Here is a 17119-nt window from a genome sequence, read left to right on the forward strand (position 1 = left end):
ATTCGCGTAATAATTCCGTGAAGAATGCATTACATCAATAGAATCCTTTGGTGTCTTTGCACATCGCTGGGAGAGATTGTCAATAGTCTGGTCCAGCTGCTCCTTCCGCGTTTGTACGTCAGCTTCTGCAGTTTGCTGGGCTCGCTCTACACACAGAAACACACACAGCTTATAAAATTAGAATTCAAGAGTTATGCATATTCAGGTGGTGTTAATGCATAAATTCGTCTCTCACTTGCTCTAGCTTTAGTCTGGTGGTCGAGGCTGAAAGGTTTTAGTGATTTCGAGATGGTTCTTTCATTTCCCAATCTTACCAGGTTTATGTCGCCACAGTTACCTGTACACAAAAGTGTTGTCATATGCTTTAATGTGACAGTATAAGGCATGCATGCTTTTTTCAGCTGTCAATGCATGTGCAAGCTTGGAAACCTTGAGGAGCGTTGATGTTTCTGCATTTTTCTTTAAAGATCACAATGACTTTCTTCATCAGACTATCGATGGCAGCGTTAGAGGGTGCACAGAGAAGAACACGTGTCCGTCGAGTCTTGGAGTGAAGGTTCCCCACAGAAGCAACACTGTCATTACCCTAACCAGATAACCACACACACACACAAAACACACTCAGCAAATATGTACTTTGAAAGTTTCAGTATGATTAAGGTGTCCTTGTGAGCATGCACAGTATGCAGGGATAAAAGATAAATACCGAAGACAGTAGTTTGTACAACAAGCCACCAATGGTTTTACTCTTTCCAGTTCCTGGAGGACCATGAATAAGGAGAAATTTAGGGGGCTTCGGCGTTCTCTCAATCATGGCAAGACCACAGGACTGCGTTCTCTCGATCATGGCAAGACCACAAGATATCGCTCTTGCCTGGTCCCTGTTGTACTCCTGGAATACAAAGAGAAAGATAGAGGAAAAACAGAGCACATTATAAAGGAATGTTAAAGCATAATCAACCTATTAGATTTCACCTATTGGACTTGCACATGCATCACTCTAAAGGTACTAAAGCTCAAGAATAGTTGTCTAGGGTTGAATTTTGGCCCAATACATAGTAAAGTAGTACGAAAATTTGGAAGAAAATGCTTACAACTATTGGTCCCTTTTATCTGACACACCCAGTTCAGTTCATGGAGATCTCTACTAAAGAAGTGATTATTTGAATTAGGTGTATTAAATAAAGGAGACATGTGAATGTGCAATGCTGTAAGTCCTGGGATCAAGATTAGGAACCACCACTGCTTCAGATAAACCCAAACTCACTGGTGCGTCCAGGTCCGGTGAGCTATGCAGAGTGTGTGTGAAATAAGACACATGTGGAGCAAGAACAGGACGCAACATCGGTCCATTTTGCAGCAAACATAGTGCACGAAACTCCCGGAATATGCTGATCAAAGATCCAATAACTTCACAGCGCACAGGTTGGGCATTCACCGAAGACACATTACCAAGGGTCTGAATTGTCAAGTTTAGGGTTGACATGGAACCTAAGGAAAGACAGAGTAATGAGACAGTGCACATAAATGTGCTATATCATTAAGGATTGTGTACAAGTCCCACACCTGGACCTCTGGAAACAATGGACCGGGACACACAACCGAAATGAGGATGTGGTTCATGGAAATGTGGTTCATCGTGGGCATACGCCCCACTGTTGTCTGGCAGCCAAAGCAGGACAAGGTCATCTTCTTTTGGGTACAGTTGCTTCATGTCACTTTCCTGAGAAATTCCCACTACAAACATATGTACAACTTTATGAAAAGGTTGATACTTGAAAGTATACTCAGTTACATTTATGCATTTGGCAGATGCTTTTATCCAAAGCGAATTACAATGCATTTCAAGGTACACATTTTTACAATCTTATCAGTTCTTGCTTTCCCTGGGAATCAAACCCATAACCTTTGAGCTACAGGAAAGCATACTGTTTGCTAACTAATAATAATAATTGTACTTCTAATGTTCAGTTAAAGTGTATTCTAATAGAAGATAATCTCCCCAACATAGCTGGACATACCTGTGAAGCTGGCACTAGCCGTGGAATTACTGTATTCTATACCCTGGACCCTTAGGTTAAGCTTGACCCTGCCCTCTCTGAGCCATTCACTAGCCATCTATTGAAAATGGAATGGATTAACATCATTAACATTGATACATAGCATTTTATTCCAAGCATAAGATTTGGACTTTGTAGCACAACAAGAACAAATTAGCGGTTTAAAATGCTGTCTCTATTACATCTAAAGATTTAGGCATTACAAAAATAAGATGTAGTCCCACCTCTTCAAATGCATTAATTAGCAGCAGGGGGTACAAGCTGTTGAAGTACTCCAGGTAGCTATGGAACTTAACTGGCACCTCCTTCAGCGGCAGTTGGCATAGATCATTTGGACTCCCAAATGTTTTGTAATTGTCAAGCATTCTATATTCCCATTTAAGGATTGCTTGGGTCAAGATTGAAAGGTCAAACTTTGGGCTTTGATCCATCGTGGGTGCTGGTTTGTTAACTGGAGTCTCAGGCCTTTGGTATACCTTGTAAGATGGTGGCTCTGAAGTAGAGCTTATTTTAGTACTAGTGACCAACCTGGGAGCATAGCTCAGAAGCAGAGGAGTTTGTTGTGAAGGAAATGGCTTTGTGAATTGTGGAGGCGTCACAGGCTGTAATGTTTTGGGGGGTGGCATAGCTGGGGGCAGTCTGGGAATCTTCGCTTTAGCAACATTAGCAGCAGGAGGAGGCTTAGCTCCTTTTTCCATTTCAAGGACTAGCGAGGCACTGCGGGAGCTGGGGTTGTATATTTTTGTGGTAGAAGGTTTGGCCTTTTTCATTGGTGGCAGGGCAGGCTTCGAGAACAAATGATCAGCAACTTTTTCATTACAGATGGTACTCGGAAGAGGGGCATGAGGAGTCTGAAAAGGTTTATGCGTCAACACTGGCTGCTTGGGGAAATCTGACTCACTATCTGAATCAAGGTCCATGTCAACAGGATCTCTCTGGGTCAGAAAGAGTTCTTCATTTTCATCCTCAAACTCCTCCATTTGAGAGCACAGTTCCATGTCAGTGGGTCCCATCTGAGTGAGCGACATCCATTCTTCATCAAAGTCCTCTTTGGATGCCTGGGTGGCTTTTTCTTCTTCCATGTTGACATTAGCAGGCTCACTGGCTTGAAAGTACTTGGACTCTATTATTGTCCTATTACTTCCAACCCCATCACCTCTAGAATCCCTGGATTCTGATGTAGTCTTTTCATTATCCTGCTGCTGATCAGGATCTGGTTGAAACCAGGGAAACAAATCACTATTCCCATTGCTTGCAGCTGTAGGTTTTGGTAAGGGCACTTCACCTGGCTGATTTGTCTTTGCTGGTTTTTGAGCAAATGTTGTGACAGCTCCTGTTGCTGGCCTCTGATGCTTCTCACGACTTTGCTTGAAAAACTGAAAATCTTGAGATCCCATAAGTTTCTTGTTGCTTTTTACCATACGTTTTTGCGGAGAGGTCTTATTGGTCCGACACACTCGCCTTATCTTCTGTTGTGGTTCTACCTGCAATTTCTGGCCATGGCACCTCAGTTTAGCCACACAATCTAGTGAACGCTGAGAAAGATCAAAGGCTTTTCTTTCCTTCTTTTTTAATCCCAAACGCTCCGCTGTTGATTCTGGCTCAACAACTTTACGCACCTTCTTTGGAGGAACAATGGCAGGGGTGCCACGTGAGGTGGAAGCAGAAAAATAAGAAGAGGAAACGGAGCTGGAGGATGGAGAGGAAGACTGAATACCAGATGAGGATGGAGTAGTTGACGAGGAAGGTTCTTCTACGTCCATAGATATGGAGTTGCGTTTCAAGTGGTGGCGTCTGACTTTTTGAGCAAGGGCATCAATTATCAATGGCTTTTTAGGCTTGGACTTGTCTCTCTTCTCAGATGGAATGGTTTTTGTGCTTTTAACCTGCAGAGGTTTTGGTTTGACAAATTTATCCCAGCTTTCTGCATTACTGGATGCTTTGGACAATTCACATGGATCCGCTGGCTCTTGTGACTGCTGCGGTTGTCTGATCTTATCTTCTGCTTGCTGACATGCCTCATCTGGAATCATTACATTCTCTGAACTCAGTGAGGGAGATGCTTCATGAGGAGCTTCTTCCACCTGTGGTTTGAGTATTTGGTCCGATTTCTTTGTCAAAACTGATGCATCAAAAGCCGAATCATTCCAGGCAGATGCCATATATTGCTGGGTCTCAAACTCAAACACTTGTGATTCACTGAGATCATCATAATCACGCCCTGGACTCTCAGGCAAATCAGGATGTTCTGTAGATTTATTTTTCGTGGCACATTCCTTTTCAACAGGCCAACTGATGTCTTTTAGCCTTTCAGCATTATCAGAATCTTCATCATCAGAGATAACAATGGTACTGGACTCTATGTTTTTCTTTGAGTCAACTTCAGTCTCACTAGACTCAACCTTGTAGCGAGCAGATTTTATCAATTGGGCTAGTCTAACATTGAGGGGTTCATCATCATCTGCATCCTCCTCAGTAGCTTGAACACCACGTTTCTCCTTAGCTGATGCCAAATGAACAGGTTTTAAGGATTCACCAGGCTTTCTTATGGTAATGGCTTCGATCTTTGACAAATTCTGGTTATTTAATTTGGATCGAATTTCCTGCACCTTATCCAGATCTGGTTTAATATGTTCCAACTCAACAGCAGGTCTCAGCTCTGAAATTAACACGGGGGCAGGAGGTTCCTTTTTAGCCTTTATGATGTTCTCAAGACCGCTGCAGAAATCCTCATCCAAGAAGCAATCGCCATAATTCAAATGTGGCTCCTCTTTAATAAGAGAGGAGCCACGGGCTCTGCTCGGACCCGCCTCCTGGTCCTCATGTTGTTGTTGCAGGGTTGGCATAGCTTTTCTGGAAATAACAGTGTTTGTAGTTGCCTCCACTGATGATGTAGATGGTGATGGAACAACAGAGGATGCAGAAGCAGTTTTTTCTTGCATCGACCGGACAACATTTTTTAAACACTTTTGAAGCTCTATAGATTCAGAATGTTTTAAATTCCATCGTTTGTTTGTAGCTCCACGCAGCTGCTTGTTAAGCAAATTCAAAAAATGGGTTGCACGTGGGACAGATCCCGTCTTTATACCTTCTTTCAGCAGCAGTCGAATCAGTGTCATGCAGCCTAGAATCATGGCACCAATGCCACCTCCAGACGTAGGCAGTCTTCCTACTATCCCCAGATTGTACGAGGTTGAACTGACGCTGTGAATCCCACCCATCTTGTCTGGTGGTCCATGTGGTTCATCCGATAGGACGATGCACATGACAATCACTTCCACCCACTTTGGGGCACAGCGAGTAAGTATTCCCATGCGTCCTTCTGTAGAGTGTAGCTCAACAATTTGAATGAGGATGCGGGTGAAGAACTCGGTTACTTTATCGCACATGCTTGTCTGTCCGGTCAGTACATGTCGATTAGCTAGAATCTTATCACAAAGATAGTGAATGACTTCACTAATAAAGGAGGCATTGAGCTCTGGAAGTTCCATTATGGAACGGACAAATGGAATGAACCACAGAAAAGTGCTTCCATATACACGCATGCTCTGGCCCATCTCAGAATCAAGCACTTTGACCAAAGACTGCATATCCTCATAGATCACATAGTTGCAGCAAATGCCACTGTTGGATGACGAACCAGATGCCTACATGATGAACAGGAGAAAAAATAATATATATATATAAGCTTTTCTCTAACAAACATTAAAAGCAAATAATACCAAGAGAGCAGTAAATGTTTGTTACATAAAGTAAAAGTGCTGTGGTGCAGTAGAGCAATTAAAGAGAAATCTTACTTGGTTCGGTTTTTCTGAGGCATAACAGTCGTACACCATCTGACTGCAAGTCACCATATTGTCATCATATTCAGGCTCTACTTTAACCATACTCCTGTTAATTTAAAAAAATGATTAAATAACCCCATATTAATAAGCTCTTTCTGCCAACACTACTTCCACCAAACATGTAGCCTGGTTAAAACCAGACCATTCTCAGTTGTAACTGAGTTATGGTCTGGCAAAGCGTCATAGACAAATCATTTCCAGAGGGGCGTCACCAACAGACCTAAAACCAATCAGAGCGATGAAGGAGATGGCGTATGCAGAGCGGCGGAGAAACATCTCCGAGTGTTGTTCTTCGCTCGGTTTTTAACTAAAAGGAAACGTTCAAATCGCTTAAAACAGATGCGATAGCTGATTCGAACGAGTGATGTTCGACGGCGGCATCCATCTTTGTAATGTAGGCTACAAAATCTGTTTCAAAATCTCAGCGCTGTCGTCATCGTGTAAAGCCCGCCCCAACGTTTCTGATTGGTGCCGCGATTTCTACGGATTGGAAATGGGCTTGAATGAGCTCTTTGCCAGACTAACTTTCAGAGCAAATCTAAATTTGCCAGAAGTTATCTGGGTTTTCCCAGGCTACCAAACATGGCATTCCAAAAACAAACCATTTACTCTCCAAAAAGGCACTATTAAAACCATTTGTCTTGTCAAAAATTGGGCACTTAAAGGGTTAGTTCACCAAAAAATGAAAATGAAGTCATTAATTACTCACCCCCATGCTGTACCAACCCCGTAAGACCTTCGTTCATCTTCGGAACACAAATGAAGATATTTTTGATTAAATCTGAGAGCTGGATCACTGCTACATAGGCTTCCTAAGACGAGAGTTCAAGAGATTTCCAGGACGCATGCGCGAGAACTGACCTTCTTCTTCTACTACTATGTAGAACGCGCGTCTTTCTCTGCTTGTAAGACAGAAGAAGGTCAGTTCTCGCGCATGCGTCCTGGAAATCTCTTGAACTCTCGTCTCAGGCCCACAAGGAAGCAATGGAATAGTCGAATAAAGTCGTTATTTTTGTTTTTTTCCGCACAAAAAGTATTCTCGTCGCTTGAAAAATTAATAGTTGAGCCACTGTAGGCACATGGAATATTTAAACATTTTCTTTAATGACTTTCTGGGCCGTCAAGAGTCATTCCCTTAGGAAGCCTATGTAGCAGTGATCCAGCTTTCAGATTTAATCAAAAATATCTTCATTTGTGTTCCGAAGATGAACGAAGGTCTTACGGGGTTGGTACAGCATGGGGGTGAGAAATTAATGACTTAATTTTCATTTTTGGGTGAACTAACCCTTTAAGCAGAAATTAAAGTGTACAGTTTTTAATGGGATCTATTGATGTTCCCTGTTAATTTATCACATTTAGCAGCAATTAAATCTCATTTTGGACGCATATTAAGAATATCAACTGAAATTGAAAATTAAATGAGGCTGTAATTTGGATCACATTTCTAGTCTGTCTTTAATGAATTTGGGAGGCGTGACCAAATTTTTGTAACCCTAATTTTTAAAGGAGTGACAACCAATAGTAATGGGGAGTTGCTAACAAATTGATTTTAAAGATACATTCCAAAAATAAGTTAGACAATGATGTAAATAATATTTAATTTGCCAGGTGAAGAGAAGTAAATAGAAGTTTCAAATAAGTAAATTATTTAATAAGTAAATAGTAATAGTAAATTTCATTCGATACAAATCCTGCATTTTATACTTTGAAAAAACATTGTACAGTGATTTAGCTTTTAAAGTAGTATCTCATTCATTTGAAAATAAGTAACGATTGCCTTTTGTTGAGCCACAATTACGGCAGATCCATAATGAGAAACAGTGCAAGGAGTGTATTGCATTCAATAAATCAACTTCAATAAATACCAGACTTTCTTACCCCATGGTTTTTTGCTGGATGCTTCTTATTTCCATATCATAGCTGGTTGCTCCAGTGATGGTCTGGAAAGCCATACTAGGGTCAACCTGACCCCAGATCTTAGAACCAAGTCGGTCCAGAATTACCATAAAACAGTGGAGGGCTGGCCAGAATGGGTCGGAAGCTGGGTTATCCTCTGAAAAAAAGATTAATAAACTTTTTAAGTGGATCAATTTTATAACCAGCCGCATCTAATGCATTCCATCACATTAAAAACAGAAGAAAATAAAAATCACAAATTCATGACATACCATTTTTCAGCTTATCCATGGTGTTAAGTATGCAAAGCGGGATGTTAAACTCTCCCGTGAACAGAGAGTCCATTGCCTCAGCGCTAAGCTGCGTTAGCAACATACAGATGCCTATAGGGCACAAAATAGAATGACTTCAAAAAGGTGATATTACACTCACCACGACATGTGCAACACATGAACATGCATCCGTTTAGGACACAGTGCCACACTTATTTTACTGTAGGTACACAGTAGACACCAGAGACAATATTTTTTTTATCCCTACTTTTTTCTTCTACAGATACAGTTTCTATACTAACTGCAGAATGGTGAAATATGTTAGGGCAGAGGAACAAACTTGTAGCTAGAGAGGAACACACCAAAATGTCTCAAATTTAACAAGTTTAATAACAGAAGGAAGCAAGTAAGCAAGGAAAGACCAGTAAGAAAAGAGGCTTTGTAGAAAACTCAAACAGACCTAGCCAGTAATTCTTCTTATTTTGCGAATCATAGAGGTGAGACGGCAGCATTGATATAGTGCCCCCTGCGTAAGACCCAGGATCCAAGTCTGGAACATCCAAAGATATTCCAAGCTCAATGACATAAAACATGCAAAAGAATATATCTTGAAGGTCATAGTAGGCGTCCCTGTCCACGCTCTTCATGGTCTTTGCAGCATCGATTGCCCAACGCCGCACCTGGAATGTAAGAGCAAAGAAAATAAACTGAGCAATTCCAAGAACTACCAAAAATATGTAAAAAGTAGAAGACTAGTCTATTCTCCTCCATGGCTTTTTGACTGAATTACCTGTTCATTGGGATGAACAAGAAGCAAATATGTTCCTTGATACTTTTCAAACACAGTTAAGGACTTATTCATATCCTGCAACACGCATAAGGCCTTTACCACCATATCACCTGTAGAGAAAGAAGAGAATGTCAAAAAATGGCAAACACAATCCTTACACATCAGATCAGACATGCTTTTTCGTTTGATTCTGATTGGTCAATGGGCCCTTGTTACGTTTCAAAAGCTGTGATGATATTTCCAGTTTTTAAAGTGCCCTATTATGCTTTTTTGAATATTACCTTTCATGCAGTGCATAATATAGCGGTTTATGAATGTAAAAGGTCTGCAAAGTTTTAAAAATCAAAACCCACAAAAGTCATTGTTTCCTAAAAGAAAGAATTGATTCTGAATTGATTAAACGTGTCGTCAGCAATTCCAGTCTCACTTCGTTACATACCTACTTAATGTAAAAAATTTGGATAATTCCAGCCTATGGTCTTCATTGGCTGCCCGCAAACAACTTCTACTTTTACCCGCCCTCAAATACTTTAGTTGTAGCTGAGGCCTGGAAGAGTTTGGTTCGTGGTTGACATGTCATGGCGAAATTCAATTTGCATGCAGTTCAATAGGATGAGGGCCGCACTGTAATTGGTACAAGAAAAACCAACCGATCCTGTTCATATCACTGTGTATCAAGCGCTGAGGAAATTTCCAGAGCTGAAATTCAGATGGTAATAAGCGTTTTGTTTCCAACATGCATTGTAAGCAGAAGACCAATCACAACAGACTGGGCCATCTGACCAATCAGAGCAGACTGAGCCCTCTGACCCATCAGAGCAGACCAATCACAACAGACTGGGCCATCTGACCAATCAGAGCAGACTGAGCCCTCTGACCAATCAGAGCAGACCAATCACAACAGACTGGGCCATCTGACCAATCAGAGCAGAGTAGACCAAGCAGAGCAGACTGAGCCCTCTGACCAATCAGAGCAGACCAATTACAACAGACTGGGCCATCTGACCAATCAGAGCAGAGTAGACCAAGCAGAGCAGACTGAGCCCTCTGACCAATCAGAGCAAAGTAGGCTCGCCGAAAGGAGGGGCTTAGATAGACTGAAAACCGTTCATTCGAAGATTAGGACTCTTTGAAGTGATGTGCAATGTATATTGTGAAAATTACTGGGTTTTTTTTTGTCTTTGATGCATGTAAATCTATCGTAGGAGACCTAAAACACAAAATTAGGAACCTTTATAAAAAAAAAATGTTCTCAAAGCATAATGGGGCACTTTAACATGGTACAAATGTATATTCAATATAAAAATGAAAATTTAAAAACTGCAAGATTTACAGTTATATTACCTTGTCATTAAATTACAGAAAACTGGTTAACGGCTGTGGGAGTGACGGCAAATTTGACATTTTTCTTTCTTCTGACGACTGTAATCAATCTCAATATTTTTCTCTTTTGGAAAGTCATAGAAACAATATTGCGGATTTTTTTCCTTTTGCTATAAGAGCAAATGAGGATGCAAAAAATATATATATTTGTTGTATTTTCCATTCACCACAGGTTTACCCAACTATGATGACATCTGCTTCTGAGAGCCCCAGAAATGTGAAAAGAGTCCATTGTGGCAAATATTTTAGTATGAGCACTAAAATATACTCACCTTATGTAGCAACATGGAAGTAAGCTATTTTCTGTGATTGTGTGGGCACTTCGAATTCATTAGCTGCTACAATAAATAATTGGACGAATAACAAAATGCAATAAATGGTCAAATAATTTGCGCTCCAAACCAGTGTTTATGATTACAATAATAAAATATGATGAGTAAAAGTTTGCAATATCAATAAGCATAACAAACTGTTTTTGTACAGCTTAAATAACTGGAAGCGGATGAGACCGGAAGCCACAACAAAATCAAGTTACAATGGCCGCGCCCACCATTACGTTAATAATAAGTTGAATAATTGTCAAATATCCATATCATAAGAGACCACCTGCGTTGGATGTTTTTGTTACCCTGTCAGTGTTTATTTTGAAAATAATGACTAGCTTATTCAAAAATATTTTATGTGGTGTTATCTTCTGTAGATAATTTGTTCTCTATACACCACTACAATTTCCCTTGAGGGATTTACTCCATACTTTACTTACATTTAAACTTTAACAAATAACATCAAACCACATGGTTAGCTCTTTCTCAAGCTCTTTGACACCTTTATTACCAGAGGACTAAAGGCCCTTGCACACGGAGTCCGAAATTCGCGTATGAAATTTGCGTATGAAATTTTAGCACGTTAAAAAATAAATACGACCTCACGTTATGTCAATCACGCTTGCACACTGCCCCCCAAACTTTCATCCGTTATAAAAAAAATAAAAAATATATATATATATATATATATACACACACACTCACCGGCCACTTTATTAGGTACCCCATGCTAGTAACGGGTAGGACCCCCTTTTGCCTTCAGAACTGCCTCAATTCTTCGTGGCATAGATTCAACAAGGTGCTGGAAGCATTCCTCAGGGAGTTTGGTCCATATTGACATGATGGCATCACACAGTTGCCGCAGATTTGTCGGCTGCACATCCATGATGCGAATCTCCCGTTCCACCACATCCCAAAGATGTTCTATTGGGTTGAGATCTGGTGACTGTGGAGGCCATTTTAGTACAGTGAACTCATTGTCATGTTCAAGAAACCAATTTGAAATGATTAGAGCTTTGTGACATGGTGGAAGTAGCCATCAGAGGATGGGTACATGGTGGCCATAAAGGGATGGACATGGTCAGAAACAATGCTCAGGTAGGCCGTGGCATTTAAACGATGCCCAATTGGCACTAAGGGGCCTAAAGTGTGCCAAGAAAACATCCCCCACACCATTACACCACCACCACCAGCCTGCTCAGCGGTAACAAGGCATGATGGATCCATGTTCTCATTCTGTTTACGCCAAATTCTGACTCTACCATCTGAATGTCTCAACAGAAATCGAGACTCATCAGACCAGGCAACATTTTTCCAGTCTTCAACTGTTCAATTTTGGTGAGCTCTTGCAAATTGTAGCCTCTTTTTCCTATTTGTAGTGGAGATGAGTGGTACCCGGTGGAGTCTTCTGCTGTTGTAGCCCATCCGCCTCAAGGTTGTGCGTGTTGTGGCTTCACAAATGCTTTGCTGCATACCTCGGTTGTAACGAGTGGTTATTTCAGTCACTGTTGCCCTTCTATCAGCTCGAACCAGTCTGGCCATTCTCCTCTGACCTCTGGCATCAACAAGGCATTTCCGCCCACAGAACTGCCGCTCACTGGATGTTTTTTCTTTTTCGGACCATTCTCTGTAAACCCTAGAGATGGTTGTGCGTGAAAATCCCAGTAGATTAGCAGTTTCTGAAATACTCAGACCAGCCCTTCTGGCACCAACAATCATGCCACGTTCAAAGTCACTCAAATCACCTTTCTTCCCCATACTGATGCTCGGTTTGAACTGCAGGAGATTGTCTTGACCATGTCTACATGCCTAAATGCACTGAGTTGCCGCCATGTGATTGGCTGCTTAGAAATTAAGTGTTAACGAGCAGTTGGACAGGTGTACCTAATAAAGTGGCCGGTGAGTGTATATATATACATACACACACACACACTCACCTAAAGGATTATTAGGAACACCATACTAAAGGCTCGTACACACCGGGACGAATATCGGCGCGTTATTCGTCAGCATTTTTCAACGCGTTTGTGTTTACACCCAAGCGATTTTCGCTGACGATGAGCCGAGTGAACATGCAAATTCATTCCCTGACATTAGATGGCGCTCAATGTAAAACAGAAATAGTCCTATTTTGTAGTCGCTGTCGCGTTTGTCATAGTTCTTTATGTTCCGACACCAACGAGACCAGCAGCTCTACATTCATCTTGCCTTGCATCTTCCTCGTCTTATTTCTTCCCGGCAGTGTAGACCATAGATAATCCATAATAAAGGCCATTGGCCAGCAGCGCGGACGAGACATCTAGCCTTTATTATGGATATCTATGGTGTGTAGACGCTACTTGGCGCATCTTCTTCGCCGTAACGTTTGTGTGCTCGGCAAGACCGTTTTGTGTTTGAGCACCCCCAAGTTGTGTTTTACTGTAACTTCAGAACCTCCAGACACGTGAGCAAAAGCGCCAATCTCATTGGTCGGATAGTTTTTGACGCGGTGCGTCAAACCAAAAAAACGAACCCGAGGCGGTTTTTAAAAAATGATGCTTTTACGCGTGGCGTTTTTCACATCGGTGTGCACACTCACATAGGCTTCCTTTGTTTAGTCACGAGGCGTTAAACGTCGGCGAATAACGCGCGCGAAATTAGTCCCGGTGTGAACAGCCCTTAATACTGTGTTTGACCCCCTTTCGCCTTCAGAACTGCCTTAATTCTACGTGGCATTGATTCAACAAGGTGCTGAAAGCATTCTTTAGAAATGTTGGCCCATATTGATAGGATAGCATCTTGCAGTTGATGGAGATTTGTGGGATGCACATCCAGGGCACGAAGCTCCTGTTCCACCACATCCCAAAGATGCTCTATTGGGTTGAGATCTGGTGACTGTGGGGACCATTTTAGTACAGTGAACTCATTGTCATGTTCAAGAAACCAATTTGAAATGATTCGAGCTTTGTGACATGGTGCATTATCCTGCTGGAAGTAGCCATCAGAGGATGGGTACATGGTAGCCATAAAGGGATGGACATGTTCAGAAACAATGCTCAGGTAGGCCGTGGCATTTAAACGATGCCCAATTGACACTAAGGGGCCTAAAGTGTGCCAAGAAAACATCCCCCACACCATTACACCACCACCACCAGCCTGCACAGTGGTAACAAGGCATGATGGATCCATGTTCTCATTCTGTTTACGCCAAATTCTGACTCTACCATCTGAATGTCTCAACAGAAATCGAGACTCAGACCAGGCAACATTTTTCCAGTCTTCAACTGTCCAATTTTGGTGAGCTCTTGCAAATTGTAGCCTCTTTTTCCTATTTGTGGTGGAGATGAGTGGTACCCGGTGGGGTCTTCTGCTGTTGTAGCCCATCCGCCTCAAGGTTGTGCGTGTTGTGGCTTCACAAATGCTTTGCTGCATACCCCATACCCTTTGGTTGTGACGAGTGGTTATTTCAGTCAAAGTTGCTCTTCTATCAGCTTGAATCAGTCGGCCCATTCTCCTCTGACCTCTAGCATCAACAAGGCATTTTCGCCCACAGGACTGCCGCATACTGGATGTTTTTCCCTTTTCACACCATTCTTTGTAAACCCTAGAAATGGTTGTGTGTGTGTTATCCCAGTAATTGAGCAGATTGTGAAATACTCAGACCGGCCCGTCTGGCACCAACAACCATGCCACGCTCAAAATTGCTTAAATCACCTTTCTTTCCCATTCTGACATTCAGTTTGGAGTTCAGGAGATTGTCTTGACCAGGACCACCCCCCTAAATGCATTGAAGCAACTGCCATGTGATTGGTTGATTAGATAATTGCATTAATGAGAAATTGAACAGGTGTTCCTAAAAACCCTTTAGGTGAGTGCATGTATATGTATATGTATATATATATTGGATCGTGTTCGATTTTCTTCGTTTTTCGCATCCGTAGCAAGCAGTTTGAATGGTGTTGAGACAATTCAGAGCCACTGAATCACGAATACGAAAAAACGCATACGAAAATTTCGGTGTGCAAGGGCCTTTAGAGTGAAACAGAACAGTATAATAACTATTGCTCATGCTCAGTGGAATTAGTTTCTTAAAAAAGAAACAGTCATTCAACGCTGCTTTGAACAGGGACAAACCACTGTAAATAACCTGGTTTGCATCTTAAGGAAAATCACACCAGCAACCCTCCAGTTTGAAGTCCTTATTTTTAACCACCACACAGAATGAGGTTGGTAATGGGAACATGACTTACACAGATCACGGTAGCAAAGCAGGTACGGATACTTCAGAACTTCAAACAGTGGGCAGCGGAGACTGTCATGGAATTCTGCGATCATGGACACCGGCTTCGCGTGATCATCTTCAATGATAAATAGATCATCCTCTTCCAGCTCCTTGTCCAGATTAGATTTCAACACATTCAGGAGTCGAGCCTTTTCCATTTCCCACAAACGCTGTAAGAGATTGAGAATTAGTCTCTCATGCAAGCTGAAACAGTACAACATGGCACTAGCAACAGCACAGTTTACAATTAAATCCTCAGGGACTGCATGAACTGTTAAAATGTACCTTGAATGAAATGCAAGTTGTTTAGGATAAAATCATCTGCTTAATGCATAAATGCAAGAGTATAGTTTGGTATTTCTAGGGGTAAATCAGATCGTAGTGTGATTCATGAGTTAGTTGCAAAGTTTAACCATCATAGAGCGAAAGTGTATCACTTGCACAAGTTGTCATGCCAATTTACACATTCAAGCGATTATAAAAAACATTTCAGCGCAAGAAGCAAAAGAGAACTCAATTTCAGTACACACAGAGGCGCATTTCTGATAGCATGCAAACACCAGATTGATTTCTTTTTTAGTAATAAATAAGTAATGAATGTAAAGCAATGCACTCCATCTATAGTTTTGTACACTTATATTGCCATTTACCCATTTCAAATAAGTTATTTTTCCTTGCTTTTAAGGTAGTTACATAAAGATGCTTGAATGCTATTCGATTGAAAAGCACCTGCAATTCATAGAATGACATTGCACTTGACTTCATTTTTTTATAAACAGGATGAAATAAGCAAAAGTTGTGAAAGCTAAAGTTCCTGAACTAAATGTTTATAACCAACCACAAAACTTAACGAGAGGACACAGAAGCGTGAAGAGAGGATGTCAAAAACACATGCGGAGATGTTACGTCCTATGTTATTATTTGTTTGGGGTTGTTTTTTAGTTCCCCCTTTTCTCGCTTTACATTCATTCTCAGTAAGACGATGCGGCTACCTGATTGATCCAGCCATCTGTCAATCATCGAAATGATACAACGCGGCTTCACCAATGAGGGTGCGTCATGTGCCTATAAAGAGCACACCTGTGTGGGAGGCGGGAGATGATTTGCACAATAGAGCCCACTTTCACTTGATCTGTCTGATGCATGATTGCCCTGTACCATTTTAATGTTTGAGAGACGCAGTGTTCTTTGAGAACTTGGTAAATAGAGGCTCATTTGGGTCGTATTTCGCGGTTTTTCTGTTCTGGTTGTTAGACCTGTTATTAAACGGGGAAGAGAAAAGAACAGGTGAGATATCACATGATATACATGATGCAACACGTGCCATTCTTTGTATTTTTCGTTTTGTAGTAAGAGTAGTTCATTTATGGCGTTTTTGACGCTGAAGATCTTTTTGTTTTTGATGACGGTTAACTTTAACCTGACTCCGCCAGATGGATTTGCTCCGCATATCCATCTGGAAACCTTCCGTTGAAGTAGTTTTGGTAAGGGGCGAAAATACTGGTTAGCTGATTGGCCTATGTTGGTGATAGACGGGCCAAATCAACCAATCAGATCAACGAAGCATATGACGTACTAACAGAGCGTATCTTTTCCTCTGAGAAAAGCCTCCAGAGCAGTGTTTTGCTCTTCTTTCAGTGAAGAAATACTCTGTAATTCCGATAAAACTTGCTCGATAGCCACGCTGATGCTAGTTTCATCCGCTGAAGCCGACATGTTCTTTAGACTGAACTGACGCGCTTCTCGCATAGGCTTCTCGTTGCGTCACACCTCAACCCGCCTCAAAGCCAACGCTGATTGGACGTTCGTTTGGTGAACTGCTCCCAAATTTTCTTTAACGGAAAGTATCCAGACTGATCTGCGAGTGAAACCTTGAAAGCTCACGAGATCAGGATGGTCTCACGAGGCTAGGTTAACTTAGGTTATAAATTGTTTTGTTTATATCTAGTAAGATTGGTTTCGGTTCTTTTTTTGATTTGGCACCGTCTAGTTCTTTTCTCTTTACCTCTTTCTTTTGTGGACCTTTTCCCTGGTTATGTTTTGTATAGAAGTTGTACATTTATGTAAATAATTATCTTGAGGTATTCTTTACATCTTATTTTTCCCTTTAATAAATTATCACTATACTTGAATTAGACTGGTTTGTGTGAGATGTTTTCCAGTACACGTTCAGTATTTTGCACGCCTTATTCTCCCTAGACTCAAGAGATTTTTAACAGGAGATAAGAATGACGAAGACTAAAATGAAGAAAGGGAAAACCGCTAGAAGACAACAGCGTAGGCCACAAC

At 41.4% G+C, this 17119-nt stretch overlaps 1 protein-coding gene across 1 annotated transcript in view; it reads right to left on the minus strand.

Annotated features, from left to right (window-relative positions):
• setx (senataxin) overlaps positions 1-17119 on the minus strand; it is a 34442-nt gene that overhangs the window by 5381 nt on the left and 11942 nt on the right. Inside the window, exons 3-16 of the mRNA XM_056266133.1 lie at positions 14799-15000; positions 8864-8973; positions 8534-8753; positions 8074-8184; positions 7784-7958; positions 5858-5951; positions 2285-5707; positions 2022-2118; positions 1567-1737; positions 1268-1491; positions 707-892; positions 430-586; positions 236-337; positions 34-146 (exon numbers count right to left, since the gene is read on the minus strand). Of these exons, the coding sequence (XP_056122108.1) occupies positions 34-146; positions 236-337; positions 430-586; positions 707-892; positions 1268-1491; positions 1567-1737; positions 2022-2118; positions 2285-5707; positions 5858-5951; positions 7784-7958; positions 8074-8184; positions 8534-8753; positions 8864-8973; positions 14799-15000 (5385 nt within the window). The remainder of the gene's footprint in view (positions 1-33; positions 147-235; positions 338-429; positions 587-706; positions 893-1267; positions 1492-1566; positions 1738-2021; positions 2119-2284; positions 5708-5857; positions 5952-7783; positions 7959-8073; positions 8185-8533; positions 8754-8863; positions 8974-14798; positions 15001-17119) is intronic.

Source organism: Rhinichthys klamathensis, unplaced genomic scaffold (assembly GCF_029890125.1).
Source record: "Rhinichthys klamathensis goyatoka isolate OS25496 unplaced genomic scaffold, OSU_Roscu_1.1 h1tg000245l_1, whole genome shotgun sequence".
NCBI lineage: Eukaryota > Metazoa > Chordata > Actinopteri > Cypriniformes > Leuciscidae > Rhinichthys > Rhinichthys klamathensis.